Below are 23,145 nucleotides of genomic sequence, written 5' to 3' on the forward strand. Positions count from 1 at the left end.
AGAAATAGCCATTCTAATGGAGTCTGTAGGACCTTCTCTGGCTAACTAGCCTTCTTGCCCACCTTTGAATAGCCTTGTCCATCCTTGGTTCCTTCTTGCCATCGACGTAGAGGCCTTTCTCCTCTGCAACAAGCTGGCCTCACCTGGACTCTTAAACTCACCCTCCAACCCCCCTCCCTGCCCCATAAGTTAGCTACCCGCTCATATTTAACATATCTCCCTATGGTCTAGCCCCCTTTCCACTGCCAAGCCACATGCTCAAATCTATTTCCTTTAGCTTGCTTTCCATTCAAGTTAACTTCTCATCTCATTTTCCTTTACTGTCAAACTTCATGAGAAATTGTAGTTGGCACTCCATGTTTCCATGTCCTCACCCCATTGAAACCTCAGCCTGCTGATGACTGGTTTATACTCCCACAGCTCCAATGAAAGTGCATGCAGACAAATGAGAAGGCGGCCAGAGGGAGGGGAGCAAGACAGGGTGACAGAGGACTAGAAAGTGGTGACCAATCAGCGGAATGGAATGCTGCATCTGAGGAGCCCAGAGAGGCTGGTGTCCAGGACACAGGTGGAGAGAGCCAATCCTCAGAGCCCGAGGGAGGGGGAAGGAGAGGGTGGGAGGTAAGGTTGGGTGGGGGAAGGAAAGTAAGGGAGTTTTTGCCTTGATTTTCTCAGTGAGAAAGAATGCGCTGATACTTTAATTTTTTTTAGTTTATTTATTTTTTGCTCTGAACCTTTTGAGAGTGCAGGTGCAGGGTATAGGGTGGCATAGAGAGTAGAGAGGCTTTACAGTAGCAACCAGGACAGCTGGGAGAGGTTGCTGAGCAAAGGCGGAGGGAAGTGCCCAGTCGCAAAGAGGGTGCAGCGGAGCCTGAGGATCTGATTTGGTGGTGGCACCAGATCTGCAGGAGACGGTTTTCTTTGCCCATGCTCTGAAGGTTAGAGCTCGCAGAGAAATTCAGTGTTTAGGCTGAATAGGCCTGGGGGTTTTTCCTCTTGGAGGAGACTGAAGGCTGCAGGGTCAGAGAGGGAGGGTCCAAGCTGGGAAGAAAGTCTGAAGGAAGGTGGTAGGCGGGGAGAAATGTCACAGTCGGGATAAGGACTGAGGCTGCTGTGTGGCTGAGGAACACGTTTGCTGAGACTGAGAGCTACGAACAGCCCTGTGTGTGAAAGGCTTCAGAGTAAAGCCGTGTAGGGTTAGAGCAGCTGTTCTCAACCTTCCTAATGCCGCGACCCTTTAATACAGTTCCTCATGTTGTGGTGACCCGGAATTTCATTGTTACACATTGAACATAATTAAAGCATAGTGATTAATCACAAAACAATGTGTAATTATATAAAGGTGTTTTCCGATGGTCTTAGGCGACCCCTGTGAAAGGGTTGTTCGATCCCCAAAGGGGCCGCAACCCACAGGTTGAGAACCGCTGGTCTAGAGTGTGGCACTGGGCAGAGACAAGAGAAAAGGATGGAAGTGAAAGTCAGTGGAATTGCAGAGGCAAGGAACGATCAGGCTAAGATGCTGGGAGGTCATCCACATGGAGGATGGGGGTGCCGGTTGGGGAGGAGCAGCAGGAACCAGGGGCCAGCATCCCTGCTGAGGGTGAGGGAGTGGCAGGAGGTCAGGAAGTGACTGTGAGCTCAGCAGGGACCAGCTTCAGAAGAGGAGGTAAACGTGGGATAAGTGGATGGCATGAACTTTGTAGGACTTTAAAAAAGTTACAGTGACTTATGCAATCAATATATAAAGGTAAAAACACTATCACTATGTAAGGGATTTTATTCTTTTCAATGAATAGCATTCCTCTGAATGTATGCAGCTCAATAGATTTAATCACTTCCCATAGAAGGGCATTTATGTTGTTTCTGTTTCTCACTGATATAAAATAATGGCAGCAGAGACCACATGTACGTGTGCACTTTTGATGAGAACATCTATAGGATAAGTCCCTGGCAGTGGAAATGTGGAAGGCCCCCTGCCAGGGAAGGCACTGGCTTTCTTTTAAATTCATGTCAACTGAACCCATGATGAAGGCAGAGCCTTATCTTGGGGGCATATCTAACCAAGAGGTGGGAATGCCTCATTGACCTTCAAAGCCAGGTGACTGGAAATGGGTTCTTACCTAAATCTAGTCAAGCACCAGGAATGAATGCGATTCGGACCTACCCGGAGGTGACTATTTACGAGGAAGCCACAAGAACGCACACATTCCCCCTTCTATTTACCCTTAGTAAAACTTCCCGGTATTTGGCTATAAATAAAAGTTGCTGCGATGGCTCTGGGTCCTGTTCATCTATCAGAGAGCAGACACCACACTGGGTCCCAGCTTCCCTCTATTTCTGTCTCAGTCTCTTTTTTTTTTTTAAAATCTATATTTTATTGATTTTTTACAGAGAGGAAGGGAGAGGGATAGAGAGTTAGAAACATCAATGAGAGAGAAACATTGATCAGCTGCCTCCTGCACACCTCCCACTGGGGATGTGCCCACAACCAAGGTACATGCCCTTGACAGGAATCGAACCTGGGGCCCTTCAGTCCCCAGGCCGACACTCTATCTAATGAGCCAAACCGGCTAGGGCCTCAGTCTTGTTTTATTCATTTTTCCTTAAAACCTCATTGAGTTCTATTCAAGATTTCATCAACCCCCGCGTTCTCTCTCTCTGTGCTGGTCGCAAGAAGAGAGAACGCCATTCCCCCCCATATCTGACGCCACGAACAGGGATCCCCATAGGAAATACTTGGTTAAGGATAAGTGTATTTGCCCTGGCTGGTGTGGCTCAGTTGGTTGGAATGTCATCCGAACACTAAAAGGTGGTGGGTTTGATCCCCAGTCAAGGGTGCATGTTTCTCTTTCTCTCCTGTCCTCTCTCTAAACAAACAAAACAAAAAAACCCACACAAGTGTATCCATTTTGTTTAGATAAGAACAAATGTCTTCAATTTTGACAGAGGATGAGCCAGTCGATGACCCCATGAACAAAGGACAAAACTCTGTCAACCACATTCTAACCTCTGTGGGACTCAGTTTCTTCTTCTGTAAAATGGGGAAGAAATAGTGTCTATCCCATGGGTTCTATGCCATAGGGTTAGTGTGAGAATTAAATGAGTGAAGAGATGCAAAGTGCTTGAAACACTGCCAAACACATGTAAAGTAAGCACTATGTAACCAGTAGCTCATATTCTTTTCTTTAAATTTAAATCTTATTTTCAACTACAGTTTACATTCAACATTATTTTATATTAGTTTCAAGTGTGTATCATAGTGGTTAGACAATCATATACTTTACAAAGTGTTCCCCCAATATTTCCAGTACCCAGTTGGCACCATACATAGTTATTACAATACTAGAGGCCTGGTGCACAAATTCGTGCATGGGTGGGGTCTAGCCAGCCTGGCCCCAATCGGCGGATCGGGTCTGGGCCTGTTGGGAGGAGGAGATAGTGGGAGGTTGGCTGGCTGGCCTGGGGAGAGGGGCCAATCAGGGGCAAGGCCGGCTGGGGGGGAAAGGCTGTGGGAGGTTGGCTGCCGGCCATCCCCCCATTGGGCAGTTTGGCTGGCTGCAGTGGGCATCATAGCAACAGTCATTCCGGTCATTCCGGCATTATGGTTGCTGGCTTTTTATATATACTAGTATAGATTGTTGACTATATTTCCTATGCTGTACTTTACATCCCTGTAACTATTTTGTAACTACCAATTTGTACTTCTTAATGACTTCACCTTTTTCACCCAGTCCCCCAAGCTCCTTCCCCTCTGGCAACTAGTCTGTTCTTTCTATCTATGAGTCTGTTTCTATTTTGTTCATTTGTTAATTTTGCTATTTAGATTACAGGTATAACTGGAATCATATGGTATTTGTCTTTCTTTGACTGACTTATTTCACTTAGCAGTCAGGTCTACCCATGCTATCACAAATGGTCAGATTCATTCTTTTTTGTGTGGCTGAGTAATATTCCTTTGTATATATCTATCACAATTGTTTTATCCACTAGTCTATTGATGGGCACTTGAGTTGCTTCCATATCTTGACAGTAGCTCATATTCTTCATGCCTGTTGTTCACTTTTCTGTTGCAGTTGTTTGTCTTTTTCTTTTTTAAATTTATTTTTTTATAATATACAAAATAAATTTATTACCAGAGTGTAGATCAAAATAATTAGCCATTTATATGCACTAAACATTAACATTTCAAGAAAAAAGATTTTAAATATAATAATACTAGTGGCCCAGTGCATGAAATCACATGAATAGGCTGTCTGCCGCTTCTGTAGGAGCCGGTGGGAGCTGCAGCACGCCTGAAGGAGCCGGTGGGAGTGCTGCTTCCATTGGAGGCTGGAGGGAGCTGCCACTGCTACCCACAGGAGCCAGGGGGTGGGGGGAGGGACCAAGAGGTGCTCCATGCATTTCCTGGTGATCGGTCACACATACAGCCCTGCCCACCTGCATATGCCTCGCTGCGCACACAGCGTCCTGCTAATTGGTCGTTACACATGAGGGCGTGACTACCATTTGCATATTAGCCTTTTATTATATAGGATTGTCATTTTCTTATGGATTCATCTATTTAGGAAAGTAGCTTGTTGGCTGACATATATGTTGCTTCCTTGTCTTTAATTATTTGACCTTTTTAAAAAAAGTATTACATTCCATGAAGAAATGTTGAATGACTCTTGTCAAACAAGCTCAAAAGAGTCACAGACTTTGGCTAGAAATAAATGACAAAGATTTATTCTAGGGTCTTAAGGTTTGAAAATTGTAAACACAATTAGGCAATTCCCAAAATTTTCCAAAGGAGGAAGAAAAATGTGAGAGTTTGTATAATAAATAGCACATATTTGAAAAAAAAGTCAATCCTGCCTCATGAGCCTATGGATTGGCTAAGGATGGCCATCTTCCAGATGTCCGGTGGTCTGCATAATGGGTGCCAGGTGGTCTGGATAATGAAATATTCTTTCTTTAACATGACACGTGGTTCTCTATAAGAGATGTATGTATCTACAGCACACCGACATTATTGAGGTTCTTCAGAGGTTTATCTATAAAATTTAGGTGTATCCAGGCACTGGAACACCACTGAAAAGTCAAAAGTTTAAGTTTCACGCTAGTTAAAGCAAGATTAGAATAATTTCTTCATGCCTAAACCTATTCGATTTTAATAATTTAGCAGCTTGACCATAGCAACTCCATTTTATTTCTTCCTACTTCTCCTCAGGTTTTTGTTATGATTACAAGTATTTGAATTCCAAGATAATAAAAACAAATCATGCCTTTTTTTTTTCTTTAGAAACCAGAGGCTGTATATTAGCGGATGGACAATGAGCAATAGTTCTGAACGTGCAGGAGGGAGCCAAAAAGAATGTCTTCCCTCCTCTCCAGAGAACAGCAGCCAGTTCCACCTGTGAGGACTGTGGGACCCCAGGTCCAGGCAGGTTTAGAGAAGCCAAGCAGGGCTGAGGACCTGGGGGTTGCTTGTTTGTTCATAGCTGGGTCCAGGGGGTTCTGGGAAAGCCAGCTGGGGAGGAAGTGAGTGTGTGCTTGGTGTGTGTGAGTGACAGAACATTACAGAGGTGGGAGTGAGCCTTAGTCCAGGAGTCAGCCCCCCCCCAGCGCACCCCCCCCATACTACTGAAAACCAGAAAAGCACTCCCTAACAGCCCCCTCCAGGTGCTGCTCCTCCTTGACAGATCAGCTCAGTTCTTGAGGTATCTGGCCCCAGGGTGGGCCTGGCTTAGCTGGTTTCCCAAGGCCAAAGGCTTTGTGGGATTAACTGGGCTCTGGATTCTGCCGGGAATCTCCAGGCTGGTCTCTGTGAGGCCGGTGGGAGCCTGAGTCTAGATGAACCATTGGGCTGCGCACCTTGCGGAGCAGGAATCTGTCCTCGGTGTCCGAGTTAATAGCTGCTTGTGAAGCCCTCCAGAGGGTGTTTATGTGTGCAGCCTGGCACTGTGTGGGCTCATGACGCTGGCCAGCCCGTGAGCATACAGACAGGAGGAGGAAGGCAAAGCCTGGAGCACCAGGAATGCTTCAGGGAGGGGGTGGAGGCGGACACGGGGCAGGCCCTGGAATGGGGAAGTGCTGCTCTAGGGGAGGCTGAGCCTGGGCCTGGAAAGGGCTTGGTCTGAGGTGAAAACCTGGCCAGCTCATTGGGAGGGGCTGGAGGTGGGCTAAAGGTGGCAACAGGCTCTCAGTGGTCTTTTCCAAAGGAGCCGGCGATGTTGAAACATCCATGAAGATGGAAACAGTTGCTGTTTCCCTGAGGGCAGGGCTACCCCTCTATCCCCTCAAAGCTGGGTCTGGAGAACAGGGCAGTGGAGAGGGTGTGGCCTGGGTGGCAGGAGGCTACTGGGAAGGCAGGCGGGTGCTTAGCTGTCTCTGTGTCCCTTGTTCCCTGTTCTAACACCATGTTTATCCTTCTCTAGGGCTGGGTTTGAAACTCCTGGGAACCTTTAAACCAGTGGTTCTCAACCTTCCTCATGCCGTGACCCTTTAATACAGTTCCTCATGTTGTGGTGAACCCCCAATTTCATTGTTACAAATTGAACATAATTAAAGCATAGTGATTAATCACAAAACAATATGTAATTATATATGTGTTTTCCGATGGTCTCAGGCGACCCCTGTGAAAGGGTCGTTCGACCCCCAAAGGGGTCGCGACCCACAGGTTGAGAACCGCTGCTTTAAACAGAAAGATGGCAAGGTCGGGGGAATGGGAGGAGAGTCTGAATGCAGATGCAAGCACACCCACCAGACATAGATACGAAAGTGCTGCCCCAGGCACTCCTTCCCCCTGGACCTGGACTCCCACGTGTATAAGAATGTCAGACATGCACAAAGCATATGTTTAGAGTGTGCGTGCAGAGAAGCCCCATGGAAGTGAACAGACATCCACAAAGTGTCCCAAATACACACAGGCGTCCCCTTCCTCATCAGAGACAAATAAGCGGACAGGACTGTGATTTAGGGGTGGGGGTGGGGGAACTCAGGCCCAGGGTAACCATTCCCCCCACCCCCCACCCCCACCCCTCTGGGCCTCACATGCCTACTGGAGTGAGGAGGAGAGGGGGGAGAAGGGCGGTCCTGCCCCACTTGGCCTAGTTTCTCCACGGAAATGAGGTGTAGTGGCATGTGGCCAGGGAAACCAGCTAGGCCAGGCCCACCCTGGGGTCAAATACCTCAAGAACTGAGCTGATCTGTCACGGAGGAGCAGCGCCTGGAGGGGGCGTTAGGGAGCGCTTTTCTGGTTATCAGTAGTATTGGGCGGGGGTGCGCTGGGTGGGAGCTGACTCTTGGACTACAGCTCTTCTGTCCACCTCTTCCGCCAATCTTTTACGGCCTGATGGCCCGGCTCTGGCCTCAGGAGCGGCTCTTCACTCACTCCCTTAGCCCCTACAAGAAGCCTTCCCTGGCTGGGTCCGGCTGGGACCGCTGTTTCCCACGGCTCTCTCGGGGACTACCGCCCGCTCACTCCGGACGGTTCTGGTTCGGACTGAAAGCCTGGCCCCTGCCGGGTGGGCGGTGCGGAGGGCGAGGGCGGAAGCGCGGCCCGGGGAGGGGCGGGGGAGGGGGGGGGCGCAGAGAAAGGTGGCCCGCGGCCAGCCCCGCCCCTACCTGTATAAGCCGCTGGGCCGGCGCCTAGCGGATAAAAGCGGCCAGGTTTGCCCGAAGGTCAGCGAGTTCGGCTCCCTCTCGCCCACTGCTAAGTCCAGCCCGGTGCCGCCAGCATGTCCACCCACTTCAGCTCCCAGGTCTTCAGCTCGCGCTCCGCCACCTTCCCGGGGCGCGGGGCGCAGGTGCGCCTGAGCTCGGCGCGCGCCGGCGGCTCCCGCAGCAGCAGCCTCTACGGCCTGGGAGCCCCGCGGCCGCGCGCGGCCATGCACTCCGCCTACGGGGGGCCGGTGGGCGCCGGCATCCACCAGGTCACCATCAATCAGAGCCTGCTGGCCCCGATGCAGGTGGACATTGACCCCTCCATCCAGCAGGTGCGCCAAGAGGAGCGTGAGCAGATCAAGATCCTCAACAACAAGTTCGCGTCCTTCATCGACAAGGTGAGCCGCTGCAACCTGCCGAGTACGCCACGCTCCAGGCTGCCGCGGCCACTCAGCCCTGACTGCGCGTGGGTTGGCGCTGGGAGAGCTAGCCTCCCTGTCCCCCAATATCGGGAGCCCCAGGCCGGGGACAGGGGTGGCTCTCTTTCTGGGCCCCTTTCTCTGCGAGGGGGCTGTGTGGAGTCAGAAGTGGGGTAGGGGTGAACCGCCGTTCCCAGCTGGGGAGGTCCCCCTTAGCCCCTCTGTCTGCCCTAAGGCAGATGCTGAAAATAAAGGGCTGGAGGGAGGTAGGGAGGCTCCCGCCACACCCACCACGCCCACCACGCCCACCACGCCCTACCTGGTCCTCTAGCTGCCCTTTGGTGGTAGGAAGTGAGGGAGGTTGGAACTGCTTTGGAGACAGCCCATTTGGGGACAGGGAGGGGGAAGGGACATTTGGGAGGTGTTTTTCCAGAGGGGTGGGGCTGGGGTGGGAAGTGAGAGTTGGGGATGGAAGGGAGGGGGGCAGGCTTGACTGGTGGGTCTAGATGCCGGGCAAAGTGGGGCTGGGCCCAAGAACTAAGGGCTAAGCCAGCTGGGCCCACGGACCAGGGTCTCCTCCCTCAGGTGTAGACCAGGCCTTCCCTCTCCTACCTCTCCACCTCCCCACGCCTCCAGTGCCCTCTTCTCCTTCACCATTCAGACCGTGCATGTCCTTCAGGCCCAGGTTCCTTCCCTGCTGTTGAGCTGCTCTGTCTCACTGTCCACAACCCCCAGGTCCTGCTGCCCCGAGTTGCTGGTTCTGAGAAGGCTTGCTTTCCACTCCCAGTCATACTGGGTGCTCCTTAGGGCCCTTTTGGGCCCCAGGGCTGAGCACATAATAGGTGCTCATTTTACATTGACTGCTGTAGCACCTTGTCCTGAGGCCTTGTTGGAGGAAAGGGAAAGGGGAGAGAGGATACTCAGGGAGGACAGGCAGGTCCCAGCCTGCAGGGAGGAGGCCATGAGGCCCAGGACACTGACAAGGAGAACCCCTTCAGAGAGGGAGATGGAGAGTACCCATAATTCAGTGGGGTGCACAGGAGGGAGGAGACCTTAACTTTAGCACAGTGCCCAGACACCCTGGTGAACCAGGTACACTTGACCCCTGGGTCACAGTCTAAGACACTCAAGACTGAGAGTCCTGGAGAAGAGGCTTGTTCAGGGTTATTTTCCCAGAGGAGAGGGCCAAGGGCTGGGGGCCCAGGCTGGGGGAACAGCCAGTGGGAGTATGGGATCTGCTGGGTGGCTAGGGACCATTCCAGTGCCACTGTGGGCAGCACAGTCTGCTCCCCATCAGTTTCCTCCTCCATTTCCATTCTAGGTGCGGTTTCTGGAGCAGCAGAACAAGCTGTTGGAGACCAAGTGGGCTCTACTGCAGGAGCAGAAGTCGGTCAAGAGCAGCTGCGTCCCAGGCATCTTTGAAGCCTATATTGCTGGCCTGCGGAAGCAGCTTGAGGCCCTGCAGATGGATGGGAGTCGCTTGGAGATGGAGCTTCGGAGCACACAGGACGTGGTGGAAGACTTCAAGAATAAGTATTGGCTCCCAGTGTGAACTGTGGGGTATGAGGGTTCGGATGTGCACCCAATCAGCTGGCCCTCTGCAAGTCCCCTCTGGGTTAGGGGTCAGAGGGTGAAGCTGCACAGTACAATAACCCGGAATGGTCTTGACTAACACATTCCCTGCCTAGCCTAGTCCTTCTTTGTCCCTGAGGGCTGTTTCCAAGTCCTTCTGGTCTTTTTATCCTGAATTACTCCCAGGAAAATATCTCTGCCCAGCCCTGCCCTGCCCTTTCCTTTTGGGTGCCTGACAAAGACCCCAAGAGAGGGTAGGGCAGAAGGTATGACAGACGTGCTTCAAATTTGCACAACCCTCATTTCGTTCAGGTGAGGAATTAGAGATAAGAGAGTTCAGGGACTCAATCAAGATCATATAGCAGATCACTGGAGAGCTGGGACTTGAATTTTGGGCCTCTGGTTCCCTGGAGGAGATATGAAACCAACTGGAAAGAAGCAAGGAGAGAGAATCATCATTGTGAGCCAGGAGAGAGGTTGCAGAGGCTGAGGGGTGGTTGTGATCAGGGCAGGAACCAGAAAGGGGACTGTGAGAACTGGTGGGGAGTCCAGGGTCCAGGAAGGCTGGGGATTTAGGGACAGGCCTTTGAGGTGTCCACTAAGCTTTCCCATTGAGTAGAAGCCAAAGCTTGAGGCTTGGGCTGCCCCACCCTGGCATGCCTGCACAGTGGGCATTGGGGGTAGTGAGTGTGCTCTGTTCCCTGCCTGGAGGTGCATGACAAAGCCAGAGCAGGGCCACTGGCACTGACTGGAAGTAGAACAAACAAAGGCCTCTGAGGAGAGTGCTCACCCCCCATTTCCCTAGGGCAACAGTCAACAGGATAAACCCCACAGCAGGTGGAACAGGCAGGTGCAAGGCAGGGAAGGCCTGGGGCAACCAGCGAGCCCCTTTTGTCTTATTTTTAGTGAGCTCCTTTGTTATGTGCATTTGAATTTGTGGGCACACATACTTGCCCTCACCCCAAAGCCCACAGAGCTTTCCTGTGGAGTCAGGCTGAGCTCCGGGCTGGGGCTGAAGGAGGCACAGGGAGGGCCCTGGGTGCAGCTGCCCAGAAGCTCCCATCTGCACACTCTCAGGCCCAGCAGCGCTTCGCTTTGCCCAGGCAGGGTGGACAGAGCGCCTCAGGGATGTTTCCATAACTACTCATAGGGCCTGAGGGAGCGGGAGCATGAGAGTCGGGTTCCTGGGGCTGTTTGCCTGCCCAAACATCCTGCTCCCCACCACAGTTGTTCCTGTTTCTGACCCTTTTTATTTACGTTTTCCAATAAATACTCCGGTAAGCCCACCTGCTCTCTTGCTCTGTGCCCTGCTTTGCTCATGTCCTCCGATGGGTGGGGCTGGCTCTTTGGGACAAAGAGGGATGGGAGGGTGGAGGGGGACTAGGCCACCTAGTTGGGGCCTGGTTATTCCAGGAATGTATGCAGCCCCTTTCTGATTCCACAAGGTTCCTCCCTTTCAGGCCTCTTCATCCCCCACAGGGGGTAGGATCAGGTAGTGGTTAAGGCATGGGCCTGGAGTCAGACTGCCAGGTTTCAAATCTGGGCTTTGCCACTTGGCAGCTTAGTGACTGGACAGATCACTCTGCCTGTCTGTGCCTCTGTTCCCTGCCCTGCTAATCTCGTACCATTGTTGTAAGATTGGTGTGGGGATTGCCCAGCTGGGTGGCTCTGTAGGTTGAGCATTGTCCCGTACACCAACAGAGTTGCGTGCTTGGTTCCCTGTCAGGGCACAAATCTAGGTTGCGGGTTTGATCTTCAGCCCATGGGTGTTTCTCTTCTCTCTCTCTCTCTCTCTCTCTCTCTCTCTCTCTCTCTCTCTCTCCCTTTAATAAAATCTCCTTGGGTGAAGATTTAAAAAAGTTTGTTGTGAGGATTAAATGAGCTAATGCATAGCTAGCATATAACAGTGTAGGCTCCATATGAAGCGGTCTGTAAGCATGGCTTTTATTCTTTGTTTTCTCCCAGCATATGCAGCCTTTGTCGTTTAGTTCACATGTTCCCTGCACCGTCCCGCCACCCTCCCCCACCCCCCCCGCCCCCTCGCCTATCCCATGCCAAGACTCAAAGCCTTAGGAACCACCATATGGAAAAGTTGGGGGCATTGGCTGACACCTGTTTTTTCAGGGGGTCATTAAGGAGAGGGTGAGGGTGATGCAGGGTAGATTTTCACACCTGCATCTGAGGGAGGTGGAGACAAACCTGCACCAACACCATGCCCTCCTCCTCTACTGCAGGTATGAAGAGGAAATTAACCGGCGCACAGCTGCTGAGAATGAGTTTGTGGTGCTGAAAAAGGTGAGGGGGGCAGATAGGAAGGATGGGGGATGTTGTCTGAACACAGGGGATAGGGGACCACATGGCCCTCTCACCTGAGCAACCAATAGAGACCTGTGACCAAGGTCTGCTCTAGGGACTAAAGAAGGGAATGATGGGCTTGGAGAAGGAGAGATCTGGAAGTCAGGCCATTATAGCATAGCCTGTCTTGTGTTTGTGTGCGCACATGCACTTTTGTGTGTGTGTGTGTGTGTGTGTGTGTGTGTGTGTGTATTTATTTGTGTGTGTCTGATTAGTCACTAGACTTGTTTCTGGGACTGGAGGGGTTAGAATTAATATCAAAGGATGAAAGTTAGAAGGAGAGATTCCAACACCAAATAAGGAAGTGTTCTAGCACAGTCAGAACATTTCAGTACAGACAAGGGTGGCACATGGCAGGCTGGAAATACCTGCTGAATGAATGGAATGGGCTGCCTCGAGGCAGAGTAAGTTCCTCATCCCTGGAGATGTGCAAGCCGAACTTGGAAGGTCTTAGAAATATCATACAGGGGTTTGATTTAAGGTTCTGATTCAATGCATATTCACTGAGCAGCTGAGTTTTCCAGGACCATCCACATACATGCAGCTGCCCTCCCCGCCCTCCCCCCCCCCCCCATCCCCCAGTGCTGGGACCTTGAAGATTCAGGGATGCACTATCCATAGGAGTTTAACCACGGGAAAGTGTGGCTAGAAGAGATCCAGACATCATTTGGACCTGTGGTGCTATCTGTGGCCCACCTGTGCCAGACCACCCATGCTGCTAGCTAAACACTCAGGCTGGAGATGTTCCATGTCTGAGAGTGGTGCCCTGGAGTCTGAATGGTTTTATGCTCTCTTATTTGACTGATCAGAAGTTGAGGCTCATAGTTAGTAGGTGGAAAGGATTTCCCCTGAGTGTCTAAACCACCAAAGCCTTTAGGAAGAGGTAAAGTGTTGGGTTTGGGGCTTTACACTGCTCTGGGCTGCCAGAACCGAGAAAGTACCTCCGGTCCTGGGGCTTTCATGGAGATGTCAATCATGCAGCCTGGGAGAATCGAGTAGAGGAAACGTCATCCGTGGGCAAGTCAGGCAGCTGGAGAAACTGTATGCTTCTTGGTGGGGCAGTGGTGTTGGCCCTGTAGGTTGGACAGTGCTAGCCGACTCCCACCCCTGCTAAATGGTCTGTGTACTTCTCACCACTTCTCCCAGGATGTGGATGTTGCCTACATGAGCAAAGTGGAGTTGGAAGCCAAGGTGAATGCCCTGAATGAGGACATCGACTTCCTTAGGACCTTCTATGAGACGGTGAGAACCTCAGGAGTGGGAGACATGTCATGTCCTACATGTCCTAACCAGGGGGCCATCTGGTCCACCCCCACCTCTGGGCTAGTCTGGGTGTGAGTTGACTGTGTGGGGGTACCTTTATCCTTTTTGGACTTAGGAATCTCAATGGATGGGGAGTTCGGGAGGAGCTGGCCTTATCAGAGAAGATTGGTAGGGTCCATCAGGATTGGCCTTTCAGAGACACGGAATGACCATTTTTCTGGAAGTGGGATAGGGAGGGCTGAAGGAGCTAGGAGGATGTCAAGGGATCCCAGGCTGTGATGGAGTTCAGTGGTGGGCTGGGTGGGACAGGCCAGGGAGCTGAAATCAGGAGAGATGAATACCTGAGAGTTTCCACCCAGAGGAACTGGGTGAGGCTGCCCACCAACTGGCCACTCTGTTCACCCTCCCACCTCATTCTTTCCTACTCACTCTTGCCCTGTGCTGGGCTTCCAGCTCTTTCCCTCATGGGACCTAAAATCCTTTCCACTGCCATCTGTGTGAGGCTCTGGCCTTAGGCAGAGGGCAGGGTGGCCAGTCATCTGGCAGGACTGGTCTGAGACATAATTTCATGTTAACCTACATACAGTTCTCATTTCTCATTTCAGTCTAGTCTATGCCTGAATATTCAGCCTCCATTAGGCCCTTAGAGTGAATTTCCATGTGTTAATTTCAGGGGATGGATCCTTGAGGCTTTCTTTAGGCATTTTTAATCTTAGTGCAGGTATTCATATATCTGTCACATGATTATATATATATATATACATATATATATATATATATATATACACATATATATATATACATATATATATCTGTGTGTATTATATATGTATATATAATTATGTTCTTCTCATTATGAAATAGGTACTCATTACAAAAAATCCAGAAAATTAAATAAAGCATAAAATTGAAAACAGGTCACCTATACCTGCTCTTATCATCTTGGTATCTACTTTTCCAGACATTTTTTGTGCATATATACACATAGAGATATAGAAACATATCCTATATAATAAAAGAGAAACATGCAAATTAACCGTCCCTCTGCTATGCTCAAGCCACGCCCACAAAGCCACGCCCACTGGCCAATCAGGAATGAGTATGCAAATTAACCCAACTAAAATGGCGGCAGCTACAGAGCTGGAGCGAGCAGGAGGCTTGGGTTGCCCCTGGCAATGGAGGAAGCCAAGCTTCCCGCCTGTCTTGGCTGGCCCTTGGCTCCGCTCAAGGCTACAAAGTTTCAATTATAGAAAATAAATAAATCCCAGAAAAAAAGAAAAAGAATAAAAGGAGAGGCTGGGAGCTTGGGTCACCAGGGGGCGTGGCCAGACTGAAAACAGCCATTAGCCCCTCACCCAGGCTGGCCAGGCACCCCAGTGGGGACCCCCACCCTGATCTGGGACACCCTTCAGGGCAAACCAGCTGGCCCCCACCCATGCACCAGGCCTCTAGCCTATATAATAAAAGAGTAATATGTAAATTGACCCTAACAGCAGAACGACTGGGAATGACTGGTCACTATGGCACACATTGACCACCAGGGGGCAGACGCTCAATGCAGGAGCTGCCCCCTGGTGGTCAGTGCGTTCCCACAGGAGGAGATCTGCTCAGCCATAAGCCAGGCTGATGGCTGCCAGCACAGCGGTGGTGGCGGGAGCCTCTCCCACCTCCTCAGCAGCGCTAAGGATGTCCGACTGCAGCTTAGGCCTGCTCCCCACTGGCAACTGGACATCCCCCAAGAGCTACTGGGCTGCCAGAGGGATGTCTGACTGCCATCTTAGGCCCAATCCCACAGGGAGCGAGCCTAACCAGCAGGTGGACATCCCCCGAGGGGTCCCAGACTGCGAGAGGGCACAGGCCAGGCTGAGGGACCCCCCCAAGTGCACAAATTTTTATGTACTGGGCCCCTAGTATCTTAATAAAAACAGAATCATACTTTTTCCATATAACAGTATGTCACAGGTACATTTCCCTGTTTGTAAACACAGCCATGTCCTCAGATTTAGAAGCTGCAGAGTGCTTTGTTATAGACCATGATTTATTTTACTCGCCCCCTAGTGCTCCCCTCCAGAGTAGGGCTCACGCCCGGCAGTGCTCATGGCAGGAGCCGTCACAGCCCACCACACCCTGCCAGACGCTTAGTTGAGAAGTTGCTAAGGGGCTCTTCAGGGAACCAGGGTGGGTGGAACTATTTAGCAGATGGTGGCCTGTACCTTCTCCCTGCCTGGTGACTCACACCCACTCTGGCCTCTTCTCCCTTTTTCTTTCCCTGGTGTGTGGGGGCTCCCAGGATGGGCATGGGTGTGTCATGCCCCAGGTCCCCATGTTCTGTCTGGTCCCTATAGGAGCTGTCAGAGCTGCGGTCCCAGATCTCTGACACGTCCGTGGTGCTGTCCATGGACAACAGCCGCTCCTTGGACCTGGACAGCATCATCGCGGAGGTCAAGACCCAGTACGAGGAGATGGCCAACCGCAGCCGGGCTGAGGCCGAGACCGCATACCAGACCAAGGTGTGCAGCCACTGGGGACACATTTCCTCCTCCTGCAGGTGGCAGTTTTCCTTACTCACTCGGTTTCAAGCCTTTAGGGCCCGGTCCCGCTGTTCTGGCCGGACTCCGTGTAAGTCTGTGGTGCCCGCCAGCGCCCTGGGAAAAAGAGGATTGCAAAGGACAGGCCCTGCCCTGATGCGGGCGCAGGGCAGAGGAAGTGGACATGGTTTAATAATTTCAATAGGTAAAATGTGGCAAGCATTCATAGTGTTAGGCAGTGTTCCAGATGTTTTAACCTGTATTGACGCATTTAAACCACAGAACAGCCCTATTAGGGAGGCACTGTATTATCCCCATTTTACAGATGAGGAAACTGAAGCACAGAAAGGTTCAGTAATTTGCCTAACTCCAAACAGCTACAGATGGAAAAGCAGGGTCCTAGGCTGCAGACCAGGCGCTGTAGGGAGGCAGTACAGCTGACTGTGAAGGTGCTGAGGGAATGGGTCGGGGTTCCGGGAGAGGGAGCCTGAGGCAGGGGTTAAAGCAGCATAGAAGGCTGTCTCTGCAGGGATAGGGAGTCATCCATGGTGCACAGGTGAGAATACAGGTACGCCCACAAGGAGACCTGGGCTCAGACTCGCTGTGTGATCCTTGAGCAGTGCCTTCATTCTCTGGGATTCACTCTCCTCATCTGTGTAATGGGTGGTGCTGAGGAGGGGGATGCATGATAGGTTGGGATCTCAGACTTCCAGGGATCCTCCAGCACTATGATGTAATGCGGATGGGCAGGGCCTCAGGATCAGTGGGGGTGGGCCCCGGGAGCCATCCTGGTCCTCTCTGTCTCGTCTGGGAGGAAACTGAGCCTCTGAGCCACCCACTGCCTATGCCGGCCTCTTAGCATTGGGTGAAGATCGCTGGGAGTCAGACTTTCCCTCCTTGGGAAGATAAGCTGAGAGGGTTTGCCATTCAGAATCTTGGGCCTTCCTTGGGTGGGGAGAGGGATGAGTTGCCTGTAATCATCGCTCATGCCTTGTCATACTTCTCTGTGTGGCTGTTCCAGTTAGAGACCCTGCAGGCCCAGGCCGGAAAGCATGGGGCGGACCTCCGGAACACCCGGAATGAGATTGCGGAGATGAACCGGGCCATGCAGAGGCTGCAGGCTGAGATCGACAACATCAAGAACCAGGTGGGCACAAACCCTCCTCCTTGCTCCTCCCTATTTGTTAGGGTGTGTGCAGGGCAACCAGCTGACAGGAGAAGGAGGCTGGCGGAGCGGGGCGGGGCGGGGGGGGGGGGGAGGGCAGTGTCAGCCTGCCCCTGCCTCCCACCCACTGCCCAACCCGGGCCTGGCTGAGGCTGGTGCAGCTCAGGCCCACTTGTGAGAGCTCCAGGACGGACTATTCTTGGCCAGCTTTAGGCTCGGGCCAAAGGGAGAAGAGGAGCCTAGCTGGGCATAGAGCCTGTGGAAGAAGCCATGGGCTGGCTGGCCAGAGAGGAACCACCATTTGTTACCATCTTGGTATGAGCACGCTCCTTGCACCCAGCTCTGGGTGCAGTATGCGTGCCTGGAAGCTCACAGTGGTGGAGGGTCGGGGGTGGAGGACAGTGGCCAGGAGAAGTCCTTACTGTGGCTCACAGGCTCCGTCTCAATCCTGGCCTCACTTTCCACCACTCCCTCGCTGGCTCTGCTCCGGCCACACTAGCCCGCTTCCTGTACCTTGCATTTATTTGCCAGGCATCTTCATGCTTCAGGGCCTTTGCACTTGGTGTTGCCTCTACCTGGAATGTGGTTCTCCCAGCTCCATACATGGCTGCCCCTTTCCTATCCCTGGGGTTTAGAACAAGAGATCTCGGGTGGCTTTTTCAACTACCTATGAGCAGTCTGTCCGAATGAAGCACCTATCACTCTCTGAAATGTTCTGTCTCATTAATTATATATTGACTGTCCCCCACATCCACTGGAATATAAAAAATGCTGCCTTAGAGCAGGGGCCCCATTTGTATGGTTCACTGCTCCTCCCTTCCCGACACCTGGCACAGCCACAGAGGTGGGAGGGGCAGCTAAGCCTGAGCAGGTGTCTGCAGCGGGGAGGGAGGGAAGGTGACCAGTGCGGCAGCTTCAGAGAGCTAACTTCCAGAGGAGCTGGGAGGATAGGATGTGGGGGTGGTTTGCCCAGAAATGTCTTCCCCTCGGAGTCCTGCAGGCCTGTTGACATGAGGGCGGAGGCCTCTGGCACAGATGCAGGGCCATGAGTCACCGGTGAAGCGGGCCAGCTTCCAGGCCAGTGGGGTGGCACAGCATAACGAATGGCAGCTGCCCAAACCCTGCAGCTTATGCTGCATCCGGGTCTCCTCTCACACTATAGGGCAGAACCAGGCCTCAGAGTTGGGGTGTCTGCCACCATCAAGGGGCCCAGAGGTAGTGGGGTGGGCCTCGCCAAGGGGGCACCAGTGTGACAGGGAAGGGCACTGACAGGTGAGTGAGGGGCAGAGAGTGTCAGAGCGCCTCCTGGGGAGGACTGGGGGGCTGGGCAGAGGGCAGAGTGCATGAGCTAAGGAGAGGGGATTTGGGGACAGACAATGGTGGGTGAGAAGGAAAGAGAAGGAGCACTGGTTAGGGCCTGGGATGGTGGCCCTCTCTGACAAGATGAGGCCTGACGCTAGAGAGACTCCTCCACAAGCAGAGGGAACGCCATAGCTGGGCAGGAAGTGGCAGCTATTGCTCAGGTCCATCATGAATCTGATCACCCCTCCCGAACCTGGGGGCTCCAAGCAGTGTGTCTGCTCCAAGTCCTGCTCCGGGCCTGTTCCAAACTGCTTCCAGTTTTGAAGGTGGTTTTGGTTCTATCCGCCGCCTGACATTTGGGAATTTAACTAGGATCCCATAGCTTTGGAGGTCCTCCAGCCACGGGGAGCTGGGCATTTGCGAATCGTAATAGGATTTATTAATAATAATAATCCTAATAGCATTTGTTAAGTGCATGCTCTCTGCTGGACACCACCCAGTTTGTATATTACTTCATTTAATGCTCACAATGTCCTTATGAGGTAGACACCAGGATTATTGCTACTTTAGAGAAGAGGAGACTTTGGCTTAGAAAGGTTGATTCATCCAAGATCACATAGCTCGTAAGTGGCAGAGACAGAATTAGAACCTAGGTATTGGGTATCAGAACCCATGTTTTTAACCCCTGGGATCCTCTGGTGCTTGGGGAAGTAGGCTGGTGCCAGTGAAGCCCAGGTGCCCAGCAAGTTGCCCAGGTGCTCACCTCAGGGTGGGGAGGCAGGAAGGCAGTGACTGGTGAGACCTGCCCCCACCTCACAGCTCCTCTATTGCCCACAGCGTGCCAAGTTGGAGGCTGCCATCGCTGAGGCTGAGGACCGTGGGGAGATGGCACTCAAGGATGCACGTGCCAAGCAGGAGGAACTGGAGGCTGCCCTGCAGCGAGCCAGGCAGGACATGGCCCGGCAGCTCCGGGAGTACCAGGAGCTCATGAACATCAAGCTGGCCTTGGACATCGAGATTGCCACCTACCGCAAGCTGCTGGAGGGCGAGGAGGGCCGGTGAGGGCACAGAAGCTGAGAAAGGGATCCTTCTGGGGCTCAGTAGGGCCTGGGGCTTGACATTTATCCATAGACAAGCATGTCCTATGCACCCTCTTATGCAGGGCACTGGAGGTGGGAGTGCAGGGGGTACAGCTGAGGCCCACTTCTTTGCCCCTGAGATGACCTAGAAGGAAAGACCGTGTGGTGTAAAGCTCATTGGAAAAGTTGAAGTAATGACTTCATGTGGGTGGCCATTAGCAGGGCCATCTTATTTGATCCTTAGAACACATTCAGGTAAACAGGTCAGGTATTGTTAATACAGAGAGAAGCTGTGGTTCAGTTTTATTAACTGAGGGGACAGGAGTGTGCAGTCAAGCTCTGCTGATTCCTGGTTTAAGCATCTTCGATAACCCCAGGCTGCTCCTCACGATGTAAAGTGCTAAGTCATGAGGTATTGACTGAATGTGCTGGAGGAGTTAATTTCTCCCTGTCCCCAGAGATAGTTGCATGCTTACCTGCAGCCTGAGAGGGGGCTGGGAGGGGTTGATCTTGGTCTATTTATTTATTTTTATTGATTCCAGAGAGGAAGGGAGAGGAAGAGAGAGAATCATTGATTGGCTGCCTCCTGCATGCCCCACACTGGGAATCAAGCCCCCAACCCAGGCATGTGCCCTGACCGGGAATGGAACCGTGACCTCCTGGTTCATAGGTCGATACTCAACCACTGAGCCATGCCAGCTAGGCTGGACTGGGTTAGTCTTATAGGGAATTCTTCATGAAAGACATGGAATATATGTCCATGAAGTTGGGCCTTCCTTCTCACCTTGATGGGTTGGTTGATTCATTCAGTCACTAGATAGGCTTTAGAGTATGTCTTGGAAGGTTAGGATTTGAAGAGGGTGAGAGGGAACAATGTAAGCAAAGCCCTGGAAGTAGAACTCCTCATGGCTTGGCCTACAGAGATAGGTAATATGTAAGACATATTTCTGCCTTCGGGGAACTTGCAGAGGGGTAGAGGAGACAAAACATCTGCAAAGGAAGCACTCAGAGACTAGTAACTTGGACCTGTAAAATGCTGAGTTTACAAAGGGCCTTTCCTTTTCTGAGCATTATTCCGGAGGGTGGGGAGAGAAGATGGGGAATGAATGGAGTAGAGAGGAAGGAGGTGAGGTGGGTGACCTCTGTCCACCTCTTGGGGACATGGAGATAGACACCTTATTTTTATCCCTTAATCCAGGGTGAGGAACCTTTTTTTCTGCCAAGGGCCATTTGGATGTTTATAACATCATTCATGGGCCAACAAAATTATGAACTTAAAAATTAGTATGCTATAATTGGTCAAACATTTAATTAACTCACCCCAATGCCTTGGCAGGGCCAGACCAAATGATTTCACAGGCCTTATATGGCTCGTGGGCCACCGGTCCCCACCCCATCTTAATCCCTCAGCCCTTCCCAGGGGCAGGTCTAGGGTTAGAAACTCATCCACTCACCCAATTTGGGGAGGCCTTTAGTTAAGAATACAAAGTTACAAATATAAAATTAGGCACAAAGCAAATATTTATTTAGGACCAGGAAAGGGTGACAGGGTGAAGAAAAGAAAAATCGCGCAGATCACTAGAGCCCAAGGTATTTAGGTTCCCCTTTGAGTTCTTTAGGAATTGAATTCTTATATGGAATTGTTGCCTGATTTCAACCATGCTTTCCCCTCACTCCCCAACTGCCAGTAATGCCCAGCACTTGCAGGGGCCATTCTAACAAGGGGCCTGGAAGCTTCCTAGCATACCTATCTCTTGCCCTTGGCCTTTGCTCTGCCTCCTGGACTTGGGGCTGCTGAGGCCAGGTGGCTCCCTCACTCCCTCCGCAAAGGCGAGGTGTCCCCTCCTCCCCGCAGAGTACACTCATTCCCATGGCCAAGGGCTTGTGTGTCACAGAGCAAACACACCCAGCTGTCTTGGGCGGATTATTAATTTCCAGTGCAAGACAGTGCTTCAGCTCCACTGGCTGCTTCAAGTCACCCCACCTACCTCCCCATTCCCTCCTCAGTCCCTGTTGGAGCTGCATTCACTCAGTCAACAATACACTAATTATTTTAACACATAGTAATGACTACCTGCCAGACCTCATGCAGGGGCTGGAGACACAGTAATCAGTCAGCTACAGCCCACTTTGAGGATTTTATGGTCTGGTTAGGGGAGGCAGCTGTCTATGTAATAATAAGAGAGGCTACCATTTACCTAATCCTGTGTGCCCAGAGCTTTAGGTACACTGTGTCATTGAACTCTGGCAAACCACCCTGTGAGGTTGGTACTGAGTGAGGCCCTATTTGTAGATGAGGAAATGGGGGCCCTAAGACATTCCCAAGGTCATGTCGCCAGTAGGTACGAGGGCCTAAGTGAACCCTGCCCCCCACTCCTCCTTGCTCATTTTGCAGCAAGGCTGAAGGAAGGCTGGAAGTGTGGGGCAGAGGACAGAATACCAGTCCTGTGTGGGGCCTGGACGGAGGGGCCTGGGAGTGCCTCCTCCAGGGCTGAGGGAAGGGCTGCTCTCACAGGTCTCTCCTCTGCCCCCAGGTTGACCGGAGATGGAGTGGGAGCCCTAAATATCTGTAAGTCCTTGGCTTCAGCCCACCCCTTGTGCTCTCCAGACTGGGTGGGGCCTATAGGATGGCATGTGGGCCTGAGGGCCGGGGCTTGTGGGGATCTGGAGCCTGCCTCCTTCCCTTCAGTAGCTTCAAGCAGGTGCCCTAGAGCTGCCTCAGCAGCCCAGGGAAGCCTTGCAGGGGGCACCCCACCCCGCACTGTCCGAGGCTCCTTCTGGGTTGGCCCATGGTGGGTATGGTGGGAAAGGGAGGTGATGGTGGAGGGGGGAGAAGGGTCAGCCCAGCAGGAGGGTGGGTGGAGTGAAAGGACGGGCCCTGGGTGGTGGGCCCATGCTGACTGAGTCCTCTCTCTTCTTTCCCAGCTGTGATGAATACCACCGGTGGCGGCGGCGGCAGCGGGCTGACCTACAGGGGAACCAGTGGTGGCAGCGGACTGGCCTTCGGGGGAACCATTGGTGGCAGCGGGCTAGCCTTTGGGGGGACCATGGGCAGCAATGCCCTGAGATTCTCAAGTGGAGCCCAAAAGGCCTATTCCATGAGGACCACATCTGGCACTCGCAGGAGTGTCCTCAACTGAGCCCCAGGTGTGGGGACACCCATATCCCTTCCCCCCAGAGTCATAAGAGAGTCCCACCCTGGTCCCATCCCTGGCCCCAAGACTGCAAAGCTGTCTACAGAATGATGTGAGAACAGCTTCCAATAAACAGTCTCTTTCTGAGCCTGGGTGAGCCCACGGCCAGCACCTGGTATCCTGGCTGCATTTGGCTGGCAGAGAAGGGGGTGAGGAGGGAGGAGCCCTCGAGAGGGTCTGCTCTGGTAACTGGAAGCCTCTTGTGCAGGAGAATGGGGGCGCTGCTCTAAGGAACTTGGCTCTTATGGAGTGTGAGGCCTTGGCCCTCTCCCAGGGCTGGGCCAGTTCCAACTCTTCTCCTGAAGAAGCCCAAAGACACCTCAGGGGAGTTCTGGCTCTGCCAGGAAGGGGGCAGCGGAGTCCGAGTCCTCCACTGCTGAGGGTGGGGCCGTGTGCCCCTCCCCCCAGCACTTGCTGCCAGAGGACATGCCTCAGGCTGTTTCTGGCTGGAACAGCCAACTCTCAGACTGGCTGCCCCCAGCCCTTCCTGGTGCTTTGTCTGCCAGGCCCTGGACTGTGTGTGTTTGGGTCTAGGATTCTGTGGGGGGCAGGTAGGGGGTGGGGCTGGCAATGGGAGGAAGTCTTAGTGTGTGTGTGTGTGGGGGGGGGGGGGCAGGGGTAAGG

General features: G+C 52.4%; 1 protein-coding gene across 2 annotated transcripts; it reads left to right on the plus strand.

The window, feature by feature from the left end:
* Nucleotides 1-7,591: 7,591 nt before the first annotated feature.
* On the plus strand, nt 7,592-23,043 carry LOC132227621 (keratin, type II cytoskeletal 7-like). Of its 2 annotated transcripts, XM_059682949.1 has the most exons (9): nt 7,594-8,042; nt 9,385-9,596; nt 11,870-11,930; nt 13,137-13,232; nt 15,599-15,763; nt 16,803-16,928; nt 19,086-19,306; nt 21,862-21,896; nt 22,253-22,630. In XM_059682949.1, the coding sequence occupies exons 1-9, from the start codon at nt 7,719-7,721 to the stop codon at nt 22,465-22,467; spliced, it is 1,455 nt and encodes a 484-aa protein (XP_059538932.1). In that variant the 5' UTR covers nt 7,594-7,718; the 3' UTR covers nt 22,468-22,630. The 2 variants fall into 2 exon arrangements, with proteins under 2 accessions (XP_059538931.1, XP_059538932.1); XM_059682948.1 differs by lacking the exon at nt 21,862-21,896 and having other exon boundaries at nt 7,592-8,042; nt 22,253-23,043.
* The last annotated feature ends 102 nt before the right edge of the window (nt 23,044-23,145 follow it).

This window comes from Myotis daubentonii, chromosome 2, assembly GCF_963259705.1.
Source record: "Myotis daubentonii chromosome 2, mMyoDau2.1, whole genome shotgun sequence".
Classification (NCBI taxonomy): Eukaryota; Metazoa; Chordata; class Mammalia; order Chiroptera; family Vespertilionidae; genus Myotis; species Myotis daubentonii.

Coding starts and splice junctions, on each gene's coding strand:
- LOC132227621 (XM_059682948.1), top strand. CDS start 7,719: ATGTCCACCCACTTCAGCTCCCAGGTCTTCAGCTCGCGCTCCGCCACC. Junction 9,597..11,869: donor GTGGAAGACTTCAAGAATAA/GTATTGGCTCCC, acceptor CCTCTACTGCAG/GTATGAAGAGGAAATTAACC. Junction 19,307..22,252: donor CTGGAGGGCGAGGAGGGCCG/GTGAGGGCACAG, acceptor CTTCTTTCCCAG/CTGTGATGAATACCACCGGT.